The sequence below is a fragment of the Chiloscyllium plagiosum genome, chromosome 5, assembly GCF_004010195.1.
Source record: "Chiloscyllium plagiosum isolate BGI_BamShark_2017 chromosome 5, ASM401019v2, whole genome shotgun sequence".
NCBI lineage: Eukaryota > Metazoa > Chordata > Chondrichthyes > Orectolobiformes > Hemiscylliidae > Chiloscyllium > Chiloscyllium plagiosum.
The window spans coordinates 80868175-80888486 of record NC_057714.1 but is presented as its reverse complement, the minus strand read 5'-3'; the positions used below and the strand labels follow the sequence as shown (position 1 = coordinate 80888486).

The following is a 20312-nucleotide window of genomic DNA, read 5'->3' as shown; positions in this document are numbered from 1 at the left end:
CCTCCAACACTCCAGGGAAAATAGCCTTAGCCTATTCAACCTCTCCCTACAGCTCAAATCCTCCAAACCTGGCAACATCCTTGTAAATCTTTTCTGAACCCTTTCAAGTTTCACAACATCTTTCCAATAGGAAGGAGACCAGAATTGCACACAATATTCCAACACTGGCCTAACCAATGCCCTGTACAGTCGCAAAATGACCTCCCAACTCCTGTACTCAATACTCTGACCAATAAAGGAAAGCATACCAAACACCTTCTTCACTATCCTATCTACCTGCAACTCTACTTTCAAGGAGCTATGAATCTGGACTCCAAGGTCTTTTTGTTCAGCAACACTCCCTAGGACCTTACCATTAAGTGTATACGTCCTGCTAAGATTTGCTTTCCCAAAATGTAGCACCTCCCATTTATCTGAATTAAACTCCATATGCCACATCTCAGCTCATTTTCCCATCTGATCAAGATCCTGTTGTAATCTGAGGTAACCTTCTTCGCTGTCCACTACACCTCCCATTTTGGTGTTATCAGCAAACTTACTAACTGTACCTCTTATGCTCCCATCCAAATCGTACATATAAATGATGAAGAGTAGCGGACCTAGCACCGATCCTTGTGGCGCTCCACTGGTTTCCGGCCTCCATTCTGAAAAACAACCTCCACCAGCACCCTCTGTCTTCTACCTTTGAGCCAGTTCTGTATCCAAGTGGCTAGTTCTCCTTGTATTCCATGAGATCTAATCTTGCTGTCCAGTCTCCCGTGGGAACTTTGTCAAATGCCTTACTGAAATCCATATAGATTAGATCACATCACATCTACTGCTGTGCCCTCATCAATCCTCTTTGCTACTTCTTCAATCAAGTTTGTGAGACATGATTTCGCACGCACAAAGCCATGTTGACTATCCCTAATCAGTCCTTGCCTTTCCAAATATATGTACATCCTGTCCCTCAGGATTCCCTCCAACAACTTGGCCACCACCGATGTCAGGCTCACTGGTCTGTAGTTCCCTGGCTTGTCCTTACCACCTTTCTTAAACAGTGGCACCACGTTAGCCAACCTCCAATCTTCTGGCACCTCACTTGTGACTATCAATGATACAAATATCTCAGTAAGAGGCCCCGCAAACACTTCCCTAGCTTCCCACAGAGTTCTAGGATATGCCTGATCAGGTCCTGGGGGTTTATCGACTTTTATGCATTTCAGGACATTCAGCACTTCATCCACTGTAATATGGACATTTTTCAACATGCCCATATTTCCCTACATTCTATATCTTCCATGTCCTTTTCCACAGTAAATACTGATGCAAGATACTCATTTAGTATCTGCCCCATTTTCTGCGGCTCTACACAAAGGCTGCTTTGCTGATCTTTGAGGGGCACTATTCTCTCATTTGTTACCCAAAGCTATCTCGTGTCCCTTTTTTTCCCTCCTGATTTCTCTCTTAAGTATACTCCTACTGCCTTTATTGTCTTCTAAGGTTTCACTCAATCTATCCTGTCTTTACCTTCTTTTTCTTAACCAAACCCTCAATTTCTTTAGTCATCCAGCATTCCCTATACCTACCAGCCTTTCCTTTCTCCCTATCAGGAATATACTTTCTCTGGACTCTCGTTATCTTATTTCTGAAGGCTTCCCATTTTCCAGCTGTCCCTTTACCTGTGAACATCTGCGCCCAATAAGCTTTTGAAAGTTCTTGCCTAATATCATCAAAATTGGCCTTCCTCCAATTTAGAACTTCAACTTTTACATCTGGTCTATCCTTTTCCATCACTATTTTAAAACTAATGGAATTATGGTCGCTGGCCCCAAAGTGCTCCCCCACTGACACCTCAGTCACCTGCCCTGCCTTATTTCCGAAGAGTAAGTCCAGTTTTGCACCTTCTCTAGTAGGTACATCCACATACTGAATCAGAAAATTTTCTTGTACACACTTAAACTAATTCCTCTTCATCTAAACCCTTTAACACTATGGCAGTCCCAGTCTATATTTGGAAAGTTAAAATCCCCTACCATAACCACCTTATTATTCTTACAAATAACTGAGATCTCCTTACAAATTTTTCTCAATTTCCCTCTGACTATTAGGGAGTCTATAATACAATCCCAATAAGGTGATCATCCCTTTCTTATTTTTCAGTTCCACCCAAATAACTTCCCTGGATGTATTTCCAGGAATATCCCCCCTCAGTACAGCTGTGATGCTATCCCTTATCAAAAATGCCACTCCCCCTCCTCTCTTGTCTCCCTTTCTGTCCTTCCTGTAGCATTTGTATCCTGGAACATTAAGCTGCCAGTCCTGTTCATCCCTGAGCCCCGTTTCAGTAAGTGCAATGATATCTCAGTTCCATGTTCTTAACGATGCCCTGGGTTCACATTTGCCTTCCCTGTAAGGCCTCTTGCATTGAAATAAATGCAGTTTAACTTATCAGTCCCACCTTCTTCTCTGCTTTGTCCCTTCCTGCCCTGACTGTTTGACTTCCCTTTGTTCTCAACTGTACCAGTCTCAGATTGAAATCGTTCCCCACTATCTCCCTTGGTCCCCCCCCTCCCCACCTTACTAGTTTAAATCCTCCCAAGCAGCTCTAGCAAATCTCTCTGCCAGTATATTAGTCCCCTTCTAGTTTAGATGCAATCCGTCCTTGTACAGGTTGCTTCTACCCCAAAACAGCTTCCAATGATCCAAAAATGTGAATCCTTCTCCCATATACCAGATCCTCAGCCATGCATTCATCTGCTGTATCCTCCTATTCCTGTCCTCACTAGCTCATCGCGCCGGGAGTAATCCAGATATTACTGCTCTAGAGGACTTTTTAAATTCCTGCCTAACTCTCTGTAATCTCCCTTCGGAATCTCAACCTGTTCTCTTCCTATGTTGTTGATTCAATGCCTTTCCTCTGGGACTCGGAGTTTTCTGTTAAGTCCGCTCCCTATTCAGGAGGTGAGGCAGCAGCACACCGCAGCTATGAACCTGCACTCCAAGGTCTCTTTGTTCAGCAACACACCCTAGGACCTTACCATTAAGTGTATAAGTCCTGCTAAGATTTGCTTTCCCAAAATGCAGCACCTCACATTCATCTGAATTAAACTCCATCTGCCACTTCTCAGCCCATTGGCCCATCTGGTCCAGATCCTGTTGTAATCTGAGGTAACCCTCTTCGCTGTCCACTACACCTCCAATTTTGGTGTCATCTGCAAACTTACTAACTGTACCTCTTGTGCTCGCATCCAAATCATTTATGTAAATGACAAAAAGTAGAGGACCCAGCACCGATCCTTGTGGCACTCCACTGGTCACAGGCCTCCAGTCTGAAAAACAATCCTCCACCACTATCCTCTGTCTTCTACCTTTGAGCCAGCTCTGTATCCAAATGGCGAGTTATCCCTGTATTCCATGAGATCTAACCTTGCTGACCAGTCTCCCATGGGGAGCCTTGTCAAATGCCTTACTGAAGTCCATATAGATCACATCTACTGTCCTGCCCTCATTTCCCATGCACAAAGCCATGTTGACTATCCCAAATCAGTCTTTGCCTTTCCAAATGCATGTACATCCTGTCCCTCAGGATTCCCTCCAACAACTTGCCCACCACTGAGGTCAAGCTCACCCGGTCGATAGTTCCCTGGCTTGTCTTTACTGCCCTTCTTAAACGGTGGCACCATGTTTGCCAGCCTCCAATCTCTGGCACCTCACCTGTGACTATCCATGATACAAATATCTCAGCAAGAAGCCCAGCAATCACTTCTCTTGCTTCCTACAGAGTTCTCGGGTACACCTGATCAGTTCCTGGGGATTTATCCACCTTTAACCATTTCAAGACATCCAGCACTTCCTCCTCTGTAATCTGGACATTTTGCAAGATGTCACCATCTATTTCCCTACAGTCTACCATATCCTTTTCCACAGTAAATACTGATGCAAAATACTCATTTAGTATCTCTCCCATTTTCTGTGGCTCCACACAAAGGCCGCCTTGCTGATCTTTGAGGGGCCCTATTCTTTCCCTCGTTACCCTTTTGTCCATAATATATTTGTAAAAACCCTTTGGATTCTCCTTAATTCTATTTGCCAAAGTTATCTCGTGTCCCTGTTTTTCCCTCCTGATTTCCCTCGTAAGTATACTTCTACTGCCTTTATACTCTTCTAAAGATTCACTCGATCTATCCTATCGATACATGACATAAGCTTCCTTTTTCTTAACCAAACCCTCAATTTCTTTAATCATCCAGCATTCCCTAAACCTACCAGCCTTCCCTTTCACCCTGACAGGAATATACTTTCTCTGGATTCTTGTTATCTCATTTCTGAAGGCTTCCCATTTTCCAGCCGTGCCTTTACCTGCAAACATCTGCCTCCAGTCAGCTTTCAAAGGTTCTTGCCTAATACCGTCAGAATTGGCCTTTCTCCAATTTAGAACTTCACCTTTTAGATCTGGTCTATCCTTTTCCATCACTATTTTAAAACGAATAGAATTATGGTTGCAGGCCCCAAAGTGCTCCCCCACTGTCACCTCAATCACCTGCACTGCCTTATTTCCCAAGGCCTATTTTCTCTGGTGTTTAGAAGAATGAAAGGAGGTCTAATGGAGGTATGTAAGGATACATAACATCAACTAGACAAGGTAATTTTAGAAAGCATGTTCCTGTAAGTGGGGCAATCTAGAACCAGAGATCATAGTTTTAGGATAAGAGAGAGCAGGTTTTAATCCTTTTTCTCAAAGCATCGTGAATCTATGGAATTCACTACCCCAGAGTATGGTAGATGCTGGAACATTGAATAAATTTAAGGAGATTGAAAATTTTTAATTCCAAATGGGATGAAGATTTATGGAGGGTGGGCAGGAAAATGGAGTTGAAGCAGAGACTATGACCAGGCATGATCAGATCCAAAGGTAGAGCATGCTCAAGGAGCTGAATCGCCTATTCCTGCTTCTAGTTCTTATGTTCGTATCTCATAACTTCGCTATTTTTTCATGCTGTACATTGCTAACTTTTTCATTTTATTTATTGCTGTACAATATCGGAGAGCCTGCTTATAGACCGGTGAGCCTGACATCGGTGATGCGCAAATTGTTGGAGGGAATCCTGAGGGATGTATATGTGTTTGGAAAGGCTAGGACTGATTAGGGATAGTTGACATGGGAAATCATATTTCATTAATTTGGTTGAGTTTTTGGAAGCAGTAACAAAGCGGATTGATGAAGGTAGAGTGGTGGACGTGATCTATTTGGATTTCAGTAAGGCGCTCGCACGGTCCCTCATGATAGACTGGTTAGCAAGGTTTGATCACATGGAATACCTGGAGAACTAGCCATTTGGATACAGAACTGGCTCGAAGGTAGAAGACACTGAGTACTGATGGAGGGTTGCTTTCGGACTGAAGGACTGTAACCAGTGGTGTGCCACAAGGATCAGTGCTCAGTTCACTGCTTTTTGTCATTTATATAAATGACTTGGATGTGAACATAGGAGGTATAGTTAGCAATTTTGCAGATGACACCAAAATTGGTAACGTAGTGGACAACGAAGAAGGTTAGCGAGTTTTGAGAAGACTTGTAGCTCAGGTTGAGGTTCTGGATGTAGGTTTGCTCACTATATGTTTTGTCTCCATACTAGGTAAAATCTTCAGTGAGCTCCAGGATGAAGCACTGTTGGTGTTTCCTGCTTGCTATTCATCCTGCTTGCTATTCATCTGTTTGGGTTTCCTTGGGTTGGTGATGTCATTTCCTGTGGTGACATCATTTCCTGAACTTTTTTTCAAAGGATGGTAAATGGGATCAAGTCAATGTGTTTGTTAATAGAGTTCCAGTTGGAACCTTTCTAGGAATTCTCGTGCATGTTTAGTGCAACCCTAGCCGCTCCCCCCCACATCAAAGTCATTTTGGAAATGGCTGCCAGACTATTCAGACCCCTTGGCATCATGGTAGCCCACAAACCCACCGGCACACTAAAACAGCAGCAAATGAACTTGAAAGACCTCGTACAGATAACAAGCAAAACTAATGTAATTTACAAAATACCGTGCAAGAACTATAACAAACACTACATTGGGCAGACAGAAAACTAGCTACCAGGATAGATGAACATCAATTAGCCACAAAACGACATGAGCCTCTCTCACTAGTATCCTTACATACAGATGAAGAAGGACACTATTTTGACTGGGGCAACACATCCATCCGAGGACAAGCCTGAGACACGCACGAGAATTCCTCGAAGCATGGCATTCCAACTGGAACTCTATCAACAAACACGTTGACTTGGATTCCATTTACCACCCCCTAAGAAAAAGAATAGGAAATGACATCACCAACCCAAAGAAACCCAAACATATAAATAGAAAGCAGGAAACACAAGCAGTGCTTTGTCTGGAAGCTCACTGAAGATGTTACCTAATATGGTGATGAAAAGTCTGGAAATGAATCTTCCAGCTCAGTGAGCAAACCTACATCTAGAGTAAAGAAGGTTACCTCAGAATATAATGGGAACTTAATCAGATAGGCCAGTGGGTTGAGGAGTGGCAGATGGGGTTTAATTTATATAAATGTGAGGTGCTGCATTTTGGAAAGGCAAATTAAAGCAGGACTTTTACACTTAATGGTAAGTCTTGCTGGAGAGTGTTGCTGAACAAAGAGACCCTCGAATGCAGGTTCATAGTTCCTTGGAAGTGAAGTTGCAGGGAGATCGGATAGTGAAGGAGGTGTTTGGCATGCTTTCCTTTATTGGTCAAGGCATTGAGTATCAGAGTTGGGAGGTCATGTTGCAGCTGTACAGGATGTTGGTTCGGCCACTTTTGGAATATTGTGTGCCGTTCTGGTCTCCCTGCTCTCCAAGGATGTTGTGAAACTCAAAAGGGTTCAGAAAAGATTAACAAAGGATTTTGTCTGGGTTGGAGGCTTTGAGCTATAGGAAGAGGCTGTATAAGCTGGGGCTATTTTCCCTGGAGCTGAGGGGTGGCCTTAGAGGTTTACAAAATCATGAGGGGCATGGATAGGCTAAACAGACAAGGTCTTTTCCCTGAGGTGGGGGAATCTAAAACTAGCGGGCATAGGTTTAGGGTGAGGGGGAAAGATTTAAAAGGGACCTAAGGGGTAAAGTTTTCACGCAGTGGGTGGTGCGTGTATGGAATGAGCTGCCAGAGGAAGTGGTGGAGGCTGGTACAATTACAGTATTTAAAAGGTATGTGGATGAGTATATGAATAGAGAGGGTTTAGAGGGATATGGGCCAAGTGCTGGCGAATGGGATGAGTTGGACCGAAAGGTCTGTTTCCTTGCTGTACATCTCTATGACTGTAAGTGATATGGTAGAAGTATGAGCGAAGTTGTATTTGATAGCCTCACCCAGTCTTGGAGATCCCTTAGATCTGTTGTCATGTCTACAGTGAGTGTGTTTTGGTTACTAACGAGCTTAAATGACAGTTGGGACATGTTTTTGGATGATATCTATGCATGTTGGGATTTGAACAGGAAACTATGTAATCAGAATATATACCTCAAGTGAATTAAGAACGAAGTTTATTTTGTTCTTATGGTTGGACACAGTGATTTTATCAGTATATTTGAATATTAGCATGGATCAAAGTAGGAATGCTCAAGTTTGTTTGAATTAACATTCCAATTGTTAATTCTTTGTAAATTTCATGTTTGATTTAAAATGATTAAGGTTTCCTGTGCAACAAAAAACAAATTTGGCAACAGTTTATCAAAGGAACCAAACCTTGAAACATAATGTAGATGTATTAGTTAGAGATTTTCCACTTCGTATTTCATATCCTGTTATTCTCTGAGAGACATATTCTTTGCTTAATAATAAAGCAGGTTTTACTTAATTTAGAGATGAAAAAGGTAAACATTTGAGATGTTTTGTCGAAATCCTGATTTTCATCATTGCTTTAATACACTCACTTTTGTTAATGTGGGGAAAGGTTAATTTACATTGGTGTATTTTCTAATTGGAATCTTGAATTGCACAAAAATATTTGGCACTTGTAAGTAGTTTTGTAAATTATTCTGCAAGTGGAAATAAGATTTTAACCATTTAATTTATTCTGCGACCTTTGATAATCACTTTTTGAATGAACCCAGTGCATTTTAGCTGTATTAAGGCAGCCAGTAGCTTCATCTACAGTTTGACTCGAGCAGATAGTGGCTTAGTGGTAACTGGACTAATAATCTAGAACGCCAGTCTAATACTCTGAAGACATGAGTTTGTTGTGGACCAGATCAATCCCTCAAAATATAAAAAGATAGCCTAGACCCTAACTTGTTCTTATTTTAAAGACAAGTGCCAGGAGCTGCATACCAGATGCAACTCGATTGATCAAGCTACCAGTTTTGAAACCAAATGCACATTATTCGTACACTATAATTAAAGTACAACAAAAGAAAGATGAAATTAGAATGACTTTACTAGAAAACATAATAGAATAATGGATTATTTAATTACTAAACATTACTAAATATTTAATTACTATGTTCCAATATAATAACATCCCACAAATACATACTTGGTGAAGGCAAATTCAGTAATAGATTGTCTTACATGAGATTCTACAACAGGAAGAGAACCCCCAGCTTTTAGCTGTAACAAGAAAATCAGCTTCAGGACCCCAGCAGCAACTACTACTGAAGGCTGAAACTTAAAGAAATAAAAGTCCTGATTCTGTGGGAGGATGACCTCACCCATTCAGGCTCCTATTGTTCCAATTTTTGCAAACAAAAGTCCAAGACCTCACAAGCTGTTGACTTTATTAGCTTTTGGAGCAGACTGCACGCTGCCTCTGTCTCAACCCACCTTCCCTCAGTTAAGAAAAAAAGTAGTACCAAACACACCACCTTAAAGGTACCAAACACACCACCACCTGCTCCTTGGATGCTACCTGACCTGCTGTGCTTTTCCAGCACAGCACTCTGGACACCTCCTTAAAGCCATAGAATTGTCAGATGTTTGACTAACTGCTATCAATTGTTGCAAAACTTCGTCTTTCAGGGAAGGAAATCTGCTATCCCTACCTGGTTTTCCCTACATGTGACTCCAGACCCACATTTGTATGGTTAACTCCTAACTGTCCTCTGGCCAATCACAAATGAGCAATAAGCGCTGTCCTACCCCAAAAAAAAACCCCACTGCCCTGAAGGAATATTAAGAAAGAAACAAAACTTGTGTCCAAAGTTTAATACCTAACTTGCACTGGAGTTCTTTAGGTTGCTGACTTAAATTTAATAGTTTAATATTTCATTAAGGGAGGGATTGAATCAGAACGGTAACTTGGTTTCCCCTGTACAAGCATGCCACTGCCAATGGCAGAAATTTATAATTCTGAGAAATCTTGTGACAACCATTGTCCTGGTTGAAACAAAAGCAAGATAATGGGCTTTGTTAGTCTTAATAGAAAGTAGAGGACCAATAATGCAAAGGTCAGCTTATTCAAATAAAACTCTATAATTCAGGTGCATAAATTTAGGAAACACCCTTTAACAAGCAGCATGATATGTATTGATATTGGCTTCAAGCAAAAATCTATTGCATTCTTTTTTATTTTAAAAATAAAGCTTTAAAAATATTAATAAAAGTTGATTGGTTAAGAATAAAGGTATGATATCGAACAATGAGTTTGATTCCTGTGGTAGCGGAGCAATAGATATACCATATATGGGATTCAAGAGGTCAGGATAAATTTATATTGATACCTTGCAGTTTAACTTCGGTATAAATTTAGGCTCTAATATTTACGAAGAGAAGGCAGTGTTCGATAATAGCTGAAGAACTCAAGTTTGTAGAAAACATCTTTGCTTTTTTGATCTGTTTTCTGGGCAGCTGCGTACACAATTGGGATGATTGGAAGGAACACTAGTTGTCAGGAATTTCTGCTTGGCTCCTTGAGTGGTTCTATGAAATGAAGAAGTTAAAGACTACAATCAGGAGGGCTGGGAGTTGTCACCAGTTTAGGGATTTGAGGGATGGCTTAAGGGTTCCTTGAGGGATCTGTGAACTAGGAGGAGTACACTCCAAGGAGTGATCAAAGAGCTGCTGACCCTTAGAACCAGTGTCTACCACCTAAATTTCACTGCCGAATTTCCGAACCCTTGTAAAACCAGAGTAAATTTTAAATTGGAGCCCCTTGTTAATTGCTGTGGAATAATTGGCAGGTAACATCACCATATTTCACTTGACAAACTCTCCACCTGCAATAGGTTGAGAGCAAGGGTGGATCAATATCAGTAATATCAGAGCATAATATCTCAGGAAAACGATCATCTCTGGCAGAATCACGTTAAGGGAACTAGGATGAATATAAATTTAATGCTTCATGTTCTTTAATTTGTGGGACATAAAACAGTTTGATAGCTGTTTCCATTATGATTCACTATTTTCATTGGATAATGGTTGCTGAAATGAAATGGTGCCTGTTGTATTTGTTTATTTTCATAATGCATTATATATTTCATCCTTTTCAGGCATATTCCCAAGATGCCTACTTAAAAGGCAATGATCCATACACTGGCAATGCCCACAATATCCCTGAACCACCACCTGTTTGCTACCCTCGATTGACCAACTCCAGTTCACCTGGGGCTCAGCCCATGGAGGTTTCACCACCAGAGCCTTCTCGAGGGAGGCAACAAATTAATAGGTCGGTACGAACTGTTGCCGCATCCGATAGAGGATGTTGGACCGAAGTGCAAGTTTCATCTTCAGATATTGCAAAAACTAATACTGCTGTGTGTGTTTGCAATGAAACAGTAAGGACTGTTATTGTGCCTTCAGAGAGGGTTGCTGATTTTGCACCTGGTAGAATTAATCATTCAAGTCCAATTCTCAGAACAGAAGAAGTACATTATGGCTTTACTGACCATGCCATTGCGAAAGCAAGAACGAGGACAACCACCTCTTCAGCTGTTTTAACTAGTAATACAATTCATCAAGTTACAAGTGGTAGGGTAAAAGACACTACAACAACTACCTCTACCACGAATGCTGGTAAACAGACAATCTATGGATCATATTCAGATGCTATTTGCAGTAAATCTACACCTCAAACCACAGACTGTTCGATCCCAAATCACCATTCACCTTCAACTGTTACTTCGCACCAAAATATAGACTGGCGTAATTATAAAACTTATAAAGAATATACAGAAAATAGACGTTTGCACATGTATGGTAGTAGGACAATACAGGAAAGATTAGATAGTTTGAGAGCAGCAGCTCAAAATTCAACAGATTATCAACAAACCTCTCCAACCTGCATAACAACTCCAGCAAGACGTCGGAGCACATCACATGATCGATCTTGCCAAGCTGCACCAATGAGATACCGTAGTGTGTCTCAGGAACGGTTAGGAGAATCTGTTCTAATGAAAAATTGGCCACGAAGTGCTTCACAGGATGCGTTAACGTCACCAGTAATTGGACCACAGAACCATAGGACACGGTCCTGTGATTATCTGGGAAAACAACCAGAGATGTTGGGCAGTCTACCTGCAGATATTGGAACAATAAATTCACATGATGCGGCTGAGAATGGGGTGCAGCGAATATTTAATCAAGCAGCTAGAATTAATGAATTGGATAACAGATTTTGTTTACGCGAAGGATTACGGCAGCCTGTGAGACACGTTGGGCATTCAGCAACTCTCATATCTACCAGTAGTACGGCACAGTCTCAGAACAATAGTCTTCCTTCAAGTGTTCCCAGCACTGATGGTATAAAGGTGCGATCCAACGTTCGAAGCAGTGCACGTTCTAGTCCTGCCCTGCCAGTTTGGAAGGTTGCTCCTGATATGAAACCTATTCAGCATTCAAGGGATCACCAGTCCATTTATAAAGGGCAGCAACCTCTGGTTCCTTCTCAAGAAAAATCTTATTTACCAATGTCCTTTCAAACTACCCTACCAAGTTCTTTGTTAACCACCACTGTCCCCTGTGCAACATCAGTTTTTTCTCCTACCCAAAGTATTGGTATTGATGCATTAAAAGATCCAAGAATGGTAAATCATAGTAATCTATGTGGCCAGCATTTAGAGTCAAGGACAAGAGCTGAAAGTGTGCCTGATCATCCAGCAGAAATTGCTGTTGCTGTAAGATCAGCTTCATGTTCAGCACCGACATCTGCACAGCCTTTTGTGCAGACTAATAGGATATTAAAGGCTGCTGCTACCTCCAGTGTTACCAATGCATCAATTAGACAAAAGAATAAAGAAATGGAAAAACTGAAACCTGAAAGTAAACTAGAAGAGAAAGTTAAGTTAGATGAAGAGAATTGTCTAGAACCGATTGATCTTAGATCTGGACTTAAAGAGCAGGATCCTTCAGACATAAAAGAGACTGTGATTTTGAGAGAAAAACTTGCCTCAAGTAAATTAGCACCACAACCACTAAGACATCAGTCATATATTTTAGCTGTAAACTCACCAGATACAGCAGCAGACCCGACCTGCTGGCTACCTAATGATACACGTCGCGAAGTAAATATTAAGCGGATGGGTGATCAGAGGAAAGCATCAAGTTCAAGCCCACAGGATGACTCATTGGCCTCTATCCCCTTTATAGGTAAGATCAGAAACCGACTTTCTCGAATAAGTTAAATGTAAAGAGTTCATTCTGCCAAAATATCAGAGCAATATTTCAGGAGAAAAATCAAAAATTGAAAAAATTGTACTTGTTTCATAATAATCATTTTATGTGAAGAAATAATTTATTATAAAATAATCTTTCATACAAATAGTGATGATTTTGGCAAAAGTAATTTGAATATAATTTGCATTTTCAATACCTTGGTTTTTTTTTTCATCACACCTTGAATTGTTGCAAGTATTATAAGTTGTGATATTTTTGGGAAGGAATAATAGTGATTCTTCTTTCTTGTCTAGCTTGAATGTTAAGCGCAAATGCTGCCCTAAATAAAAATGTGGAAGTGAAAAAATAAGTATAACAGAAGATTATATTTATTGAGCTGGGAGTGTTTTCAGGTTTACTAAGCAGTACCAGAATGGAGCCTGGATGTGTATTAAGCATTTGTACTTTACAGGAAACATGTTTTCTGCTAATTGCCTGTTGCAGCCATAGAGTTGTACAGCATGGAAATAGATCCTTCGATCCAACTCATTCATATCCCAAATTAATCTAATCCTATTTGCCAGCATTTGACGCATGTCCCTCTAAACCCTTCCTATTCATATACCCATGCAGATGCCTTTTAAATATTGTAATTGTACCAGGCTCCACCACTTACTCTGGCAGCTCATTTCACATGTGCACCACCCTCAGCATGAGAACGTTGCCCCTTAGGTCCCTTTTAAATTTTCCCCCCCCCCCTCACCTTAAGCCTGTGCCCACCAGTTTTGGACTCCTCCACTCTTGCGGGGAGGGGGTACCTTGGATATTCACCTTATCCATGCCCCTCATGATTTTATAAGCCTCTATAAGGTCACTCCTTAGCCTTTGATGCTCCAGGAAAAATAGCCCCAGACTATTCAGCCTCTCTGTAAAGTTCAAATCCTGACATCTTTGTAAATCTTTTCTGAGCCCTTACAGGTTTAAGAACATAGTTCCTACAGCAGGGAGACCAGAATTGCACACAGTATTCCAAAAGGGGCCTAATCAGTGTCCTGTAAAGTCACATTATGACATACCAACTCCTATATTCAATGCACTGACCAGTAAAGGCAAGTGTACCAAACACCGCCTTCACTATCCTTTCTACCTGCGATTCCACTTCCAAGGAACAATGAACCTTGTCCCCAAGGTCTCATTGTTTGGGAACACTTCCCAGGACCTTACCATTAAGTGTATAAGTCCTGCCCTGATTTGCCTTACCAAAGTGCAACACCTCCTATTTATCTGAATTAAACTCCACCTGCCATTCCTTGGCCCCTTTGCCAATCTGATCAAGGTTCCATTGCACTCCGAGGTAATCTTCACTGTCCACTACACCACCACTTTTGATGTCATCTGCAAACTTACCAACTATACCTTCTGTATTCAGTTGCAAATCATTTATATGAATGACAAAAAGCAGTGGACCTAGCACCAGTTCTTCTCGTACAACGCTCCAGTCTGAAAAACAACCACAACCCTCCACTACCACCCTACCTTCAAGCCAATTTTGTATCCAGATGGTTAGCTCTTCCTGTATTCGACATGATCTAACCTTACTAACCAGTTTACCATGTAGAACCTTGTCAAACGTCTTGCTGAAGTCCACAGAGAAAATGTCCACCGTTTTGCCTTCATCAATCTTCTTTGTCACTTCCAAAAAAAATCTAATGTTGGAGAGACATGATTCCAGTCTTATCACATCAAACTTGACTTATTCTTAAACAAGTGACCAAAAATTGTTTTTTTTTCTGGTAAGGTTCAAAACAATTCATAGATTTAAATGCAAACTAGTTTATTATAGCTTTATATCTTAAGCTAATTGTTGTTATACATACTTAAATTGAGTGCCTGGTGAATTCTTTTGATTCTTTGAACACTGAGTATACATTACTGGTTTAATGCAATTAAATATTAGAACATGTCCAAGAAAACCATTAACTCAAGAAGTATTTCTACTGCCATTTTGCTATTAATGGATGCTTGTAATACTTTTTAAGGAAGTGAAAGACAGTAATTAATTTTTTAACAAGTTTACAAATGTCTAACCCAGCGATGTGGAAAATTTTAAAAACCAGCAAAGGATGACTGAAAGAAAAATGTGGAGGAAATTAAAATGAATGAGCTACTAGAAGACATAAAAACAGACAATTATAACAGGGATATAAACAAGAAAAGGAATACCTAAATGTTGGAGGATGAGATTAAAGCATGAAAAGTGGGAAACAAGGGCATGGCGAATTGTTTTGAAAAAGTATTTTGCACCTATCATTTTGGTGAAAGCATTCCAAGAGATAGAAAATCAAAGGGCAGAAGGAGGGAGAAACTTTTAAAAGAAAATTTTATAACTCAAAAGTGAGAGGAAAATTGATGGTCTAAAAGCAGACAGGTGTCCTAAAATTGATTACTTGTATTCTAGGATCTTAAAGGGAGTGTCTGCAGAGATGGAGGATGCTCTCCCTAGATTCTGGAAAGATTCCAGCAGATTGGAAAATCTCTATTCAAGAAAGGAGGGTGACAGCAAGCAATAAACAATAGGCATCTGCTACCCAAATTGATAAGTTATCTGATTGTCATCTGTGTTCCTGTATACTCCATACCCTTAGATTCTTAACATACAAGGCATCAACCTAACTCAACCTTAAAATGTTCAATGACCCTGCCTCTTCTACCCTCTGCAGAAGAGAACTGTACAGATGAGTGACTTTCCGAGAGAAAAGTTTTGTTTTTCCTCCCCTTAAATGGGATGCGCCTTGTTTTTAAATTCTCTTCTTGGTTCGAGTCTCTCCTGTAAGAAGAAACAGTATTTTAGTGTCATTCTGTCAAGTCCCCTCAGGGCCTTTAATGCTTCATCAATATCATCTCTCATTTTTCTAAACCTCATTGGACATGTCCTTTCCTCATTGGACAACCCCTTCAAGGAATCAGTTGTAGACCTTATCTGTTTGCTTCTAATGCAGTTATATCCTTCACTAAGTAAGTAACTGAAAACTGTACACAGTACTTCAGATATCATCTCAGCAACACCTTGTACAACTATAGCAAGACTTCCCTGCTACTCTAAAGAAAAAAAACTGCAGATACTGGAAATCTGAAACAAAAACAGATTGCTGGAGAAATGCTGGTCTAGCAGCATTGTGGAGAGAAAACAACATTCATGTTTAGAGTCCAGTGACCGTTCAGAACTTATCCCCTTTGCTCTGTTTCTGGTTAGTTAACTTTTTATCTATGCTAAAATGTTATCTCTACACCACAAACTGTGATTTTATGTAGGAATCTTATAGCACCTTGTCAGATATCTTTTGGAAATCCAAATGCAGCACTTCTACAGGTTCTCTTTATCCACATTTTACATCAGTGTTAGCTAGAGGATTGCAATGAATCAATCAAAATACGTTTTCCTCTTCACAAAATCATGTATGTCACATCATAATGCAACACTGCAGTGGTTCAAGAAGATGTGTCCTTAACACTTTTCAAAGGCAATTAGAGATGAGCAACCCAGCAATGCTCTCATGCCATGAAAGAGAGCAATATACACTAGGTACAAAATATATATCAGTATCTTTAAGCAATCCATATCATAAATAATGGTCATATTTTATGCAAAAACCTTTTAACCTTCCAGTTAGTCATTATAATCCTAATTCTGAATTTTTGAATGTTTTTTTCATAACCCTCTTTAGCAATTTATCAATCAATGGAAACAGTTTTCCTTAGTAGACCTCAAACTTTCTATAATATTGAGCACCTGGAGCAGTTTTTATTTTTATTTTTAATTTGGTATTGTCTAATTCTTTACAATTCCATTATTTTGTCTGTAAAAATTGAATTATCTTTAACTTGAGCAAAGTACATAAAAATGTAAAAAATTGGAACTATGTTTTTACATATTAGATGGAATATGCAACACTGAATTGAAAACTCTTTGCTGTGTTTCAGTCAGCATTCTTAGTTTAAACACTGGTTGCATTCTTTGATGTTGTTTTGGCATGGCCCAGTACAATGTAATGATTTGCTCTGCAGCTGAATCCAGACAGTTTTCAGGAAGAGAAAGTGAGGTCTGCAGATGCTGGAGATCAGAGCTGAAAATGTGTTGCTGGAAAAGCGCAGCAGGTCAGGGAACAGGAGAATCGACGTTGAAGAAGGGCTTATGCCCGAAACATCGATTCTCCTGTTCCCTGGATGCTGCCTGACCTGCTGCGCTTTTCCAGCAACACAGTTTCAGTTTTCAGGAAGAACCAGTCCAGATCACAGAAACAAAGAGTCAGAATTTGCTATCAAGGTAACAGTAAGGCTACTTATGCTGCTAGTGTTTGTGTAAATAATAAAGCAGTTTCAAGCCAGAGGAAGATGCAGTGTTAAATACAAATATCCTGTTCTTGCAGCCTGAGTTGCACCATTCTACTCTGTCATTCACTTAAGAAAAATGAAGTCTTATTTTCCCTTCTCCCCTTTCAGATACAGTGCATTTTTGTTATTCATTCATGGGACTTTAATGTTGCTACTAAACAGCATTTATTACCCGTTAATTACCCTGTAAATACGCTGTGCCAGAATAGCTCCAGAGCCAGTGATGCTCATTGGGCTTTGTTATTGAGATCTGGGTTCAGAGGGACCTCATCTTGAACAGATGGTATAGAAAACATCTCCTTCACTGATATTTGCTACAATGTTCTGCACGCCTGGTATTTCTCCAGTACTTGTCTGCTGAAGAGAAGAAAAAGGATGTGTACTAATAGCGCCCTCATGGAGCAGTGGTAGCATCCTACCTTTGTGTTCCATCTATTAGAGATCCCCACAAGGGATGAACTCAGATTTCTCCAGTTTCCTCATTTCCCCTCCCCCCATCTTGTCTCAGTCCCAACCCTCGAACTCAGCACTGCCTTCCTAACCTGCAATCTTCTTCCTGACCTCTCCGCCCCCACCCCCACTCCGGCCTATCACCCTCACCTTGACCTCCTTTCACCTATCGCATTTCCAATGCCCCTCCCCCAAGTCCCTCTTCCCTATCTTTTATCTTAGCCTGCTGGACACACTTTCCTCATTCCTGAGGAAGGGCTCATGCCCGAAACGTCGATTCTCCTGCTCCTTGGATGCTGCCTGACCTGCTGCACTTTTCCAGCAACACATTTTCAGCTCTGATCTCCAGCATCTGCAGTCCTCACTTTCTCCTCCTATTTCTATTTATCCATGTTCTTGTCTCTCCATATCTGTGTACTTTTCTCCAATACTATAATCAGCCCACTCCAAACTCTCCATTTCTCCCCCCGGGCATCTCCCCTGCCCTTTGCCCGACCAGTGATGGCTTTGCCTTTTGGATCCCTGGGATGCTTGAAGGGTTGACAGGGCTAAAATTGGATGTCTAACTCCATAACTTATTACATTACAGTTGCTCCACATGGCAAGTGATTTTTTTTTTAGATTACAAATTTCTGTCCGTTTGATGGAACCCTAAATTGGCGCTCTAGAATTTGCGGATAAGTCAGGTCAGAAACCAGTTTTCCAAATACTACAAAGGTTAAATGTCAAATTCACCTTTATTCTGATGTTCCACAATAAAAGTGGTCTTTTATACCAATGGTCATTCAAATTTTTGTGATAGTGCCCATTCACATTATTCTAATGCTAAATTGTTTACTGTTAACAATAATGTTTGTATTTCCAGAGCATTTAACAGAAAACAGTGCATAAGTATTCAAAGGATGGTTTCAATGCAAAGAATATGTCAGGTATAGACAGGAGAGATCTAGTGAATCCTTAGAGTATAAAGGCAGTAGGAGTATACTTAAGAGGGAAATCAAGAGGGCAAAAAGAGGACATGAGATAGCTTTGGCAAATAGAATTAAGGAGAATCCAAAGGGTTTTTATAAATACATTAAGGACAAAGGGGTAACTAGGGAGAGAATAAGGCCCCTGAAAGATCAGCAAGGCGGCCTTTGTGTGGAGTCGCAGGAGATGGGGCAGATACTAAATGAGTATTTTGCGCCAGTATTTACTGTGGAAAAGGACATGGAAGATGTAGAATGTCGGGAAATAGATGGTGACATCTTGAAAAATGTCTTGAAACGCATAAAAGTGGATAAATCCCCAGGATCTGATCAGGTGTACCCTAGAACTCTGTGGGAAACTAGGGAAGTGAATGCTGGGCCTCTTGCTTGAGATATATGTATCATCGATAGTCACAAGTAAGGTGCCAGTAGACTGGAGGTTGGCTAACGTTGTGCCACTGTTTAAGAAGGGTGGTAAGGACAAGCCAGGGAACTATAGACCGGTGAGCCTGACCTCAGTGGTGGACAAGTTGTTGGAGGGAATCCTGAGGGACAGGATGTACATGTATTTGGAAAGGCAAGGACTGATTAGGGATAGTCAACATGGCTTTGTGCGTGGGAAATCATGTCTCACAAACTTGATTGAGTTTTTTGAAGAAGTAACAAAGAGGATTGTTGAGGGCAGGGCAGTAGATGTAATCTATATGGACTTCAGTAAGGCATTTGACAAGGCTCCCCATGGGAGACTGGTTAGAAAGGTTAGATCTCACTGAATACAGGGAGAACTTGCCATTTGGATACAGAACAAAAGAAGTGGACACAAAACAGAGGTTGGTGTTGGAGGGTTGTTTTTCAGACTGGAGGCCTGTGACCAGTGGAGTACCACAAAAATTGGTGTTGGGTCCACTACTTTTCATCATTTATATAAATGATTTGGATGCGAGCATAAGAGGTACAGTTAGTAAGTTTGCAGATGACATCAAAATTGGAGGTGTAGTGGACAGTGAAGAAGGTTACCTCAGATTACAACAGGATCTTGATCAAATGGGGCAGTGGGCTGAGAAGTGGCAGATGGAGTTTAATTCAGATAATTGCGAGGGACAGTTGCATTTTGGGAAAGCAATTAGCAGGACTTAGTTGATGGTAAGGTTCTAGGGAGTGTTGCTGAACCAAGAGACCTTGGAGTGCAGGTTCATAGCTCCTTGAAAGTGGAGTCGCAGGTAGATAGGATAGTGAAGGCAGTGTTTAGTATGCTTTCCTTTATTGGTCAGAGTATTGAGTAGAGAAGTTAGGAGGTCATGTTGCGGCTGTACAGGACATTGGTTAGGCCACTGTTGGAATAGTGCGTGCATTTCTGGACTCCTTCCTAACAGAAGGATGTTGTGAAACTTGAAAGGGTTCAGAAAAGATTTACATGGATGAACTGTAGGGAGAGGCTGAACTGGCTGGGGCTGTTTTCCCTGGAGCGTCGGAGGCTGAGGGGTGACCTTATAGAGGTTTACAAAATTATGCAGGGCATGGATAGGATAAATAAACAAAGTCTCTTCTCTGGGGTTGGGGAGTCCAGAACTAGAGCGCATAGGTTTAGGGTGAGAGGGGAAAGATATAAAAGAGACCTAAGGGGCAACTTTTTCACGCAGAGGGTGGTATGTGTATAGAATGAGCTGCCAGAGGAAGTGGTGGAGGCTGGTACAATTGCAACATTTAAGAGGCATCTGGATGGGTATCGGAATAGGAAGGGTTTGGTGGGATATGAGCCGGGTGCTGGCAGGTGGGACTAGATTGGGTTGGGATATCTGGTCGACTTGGACCGAAAGGTCTGTTTCCGTGCTGTACATCTCTATGACTCTATGAACCTGGCATGGTTAGGAACATGGAAAATCATAGCAATTAGAGAAATATGGCTCAGGAATGGACAGGACTGGCAGCTTAAAGAGGTCC

The 20312-nt window shown here is 40.9% G+C and overlaps 1 protein-coding gene across 4 annotated transcripts in view; it reads left to right on the top strand.

Moving 5' to 3' along the window:
• LOC122550041 (rho GTPase-activating protein 21-like) overlaps positions 1-20312 on the top strand; it is a 253474-nt gene that overhangs the window by 172726 nt on the left and 60436 nt on the right. For all 4 annotated transcript variants that reach the window (XM_043690469.1, XM_043690471.1, XM_043690472.1 and 1 more), the window contains one exon: positions 10461-12555. In XM_043690469.1, coding sequence (XP_043546404.1) covers positions 10461-12555 — 2095 coding nt within the window. The remainder of the gene's footprint in view (positions 1-10460; positions 12556-20312) is intronic.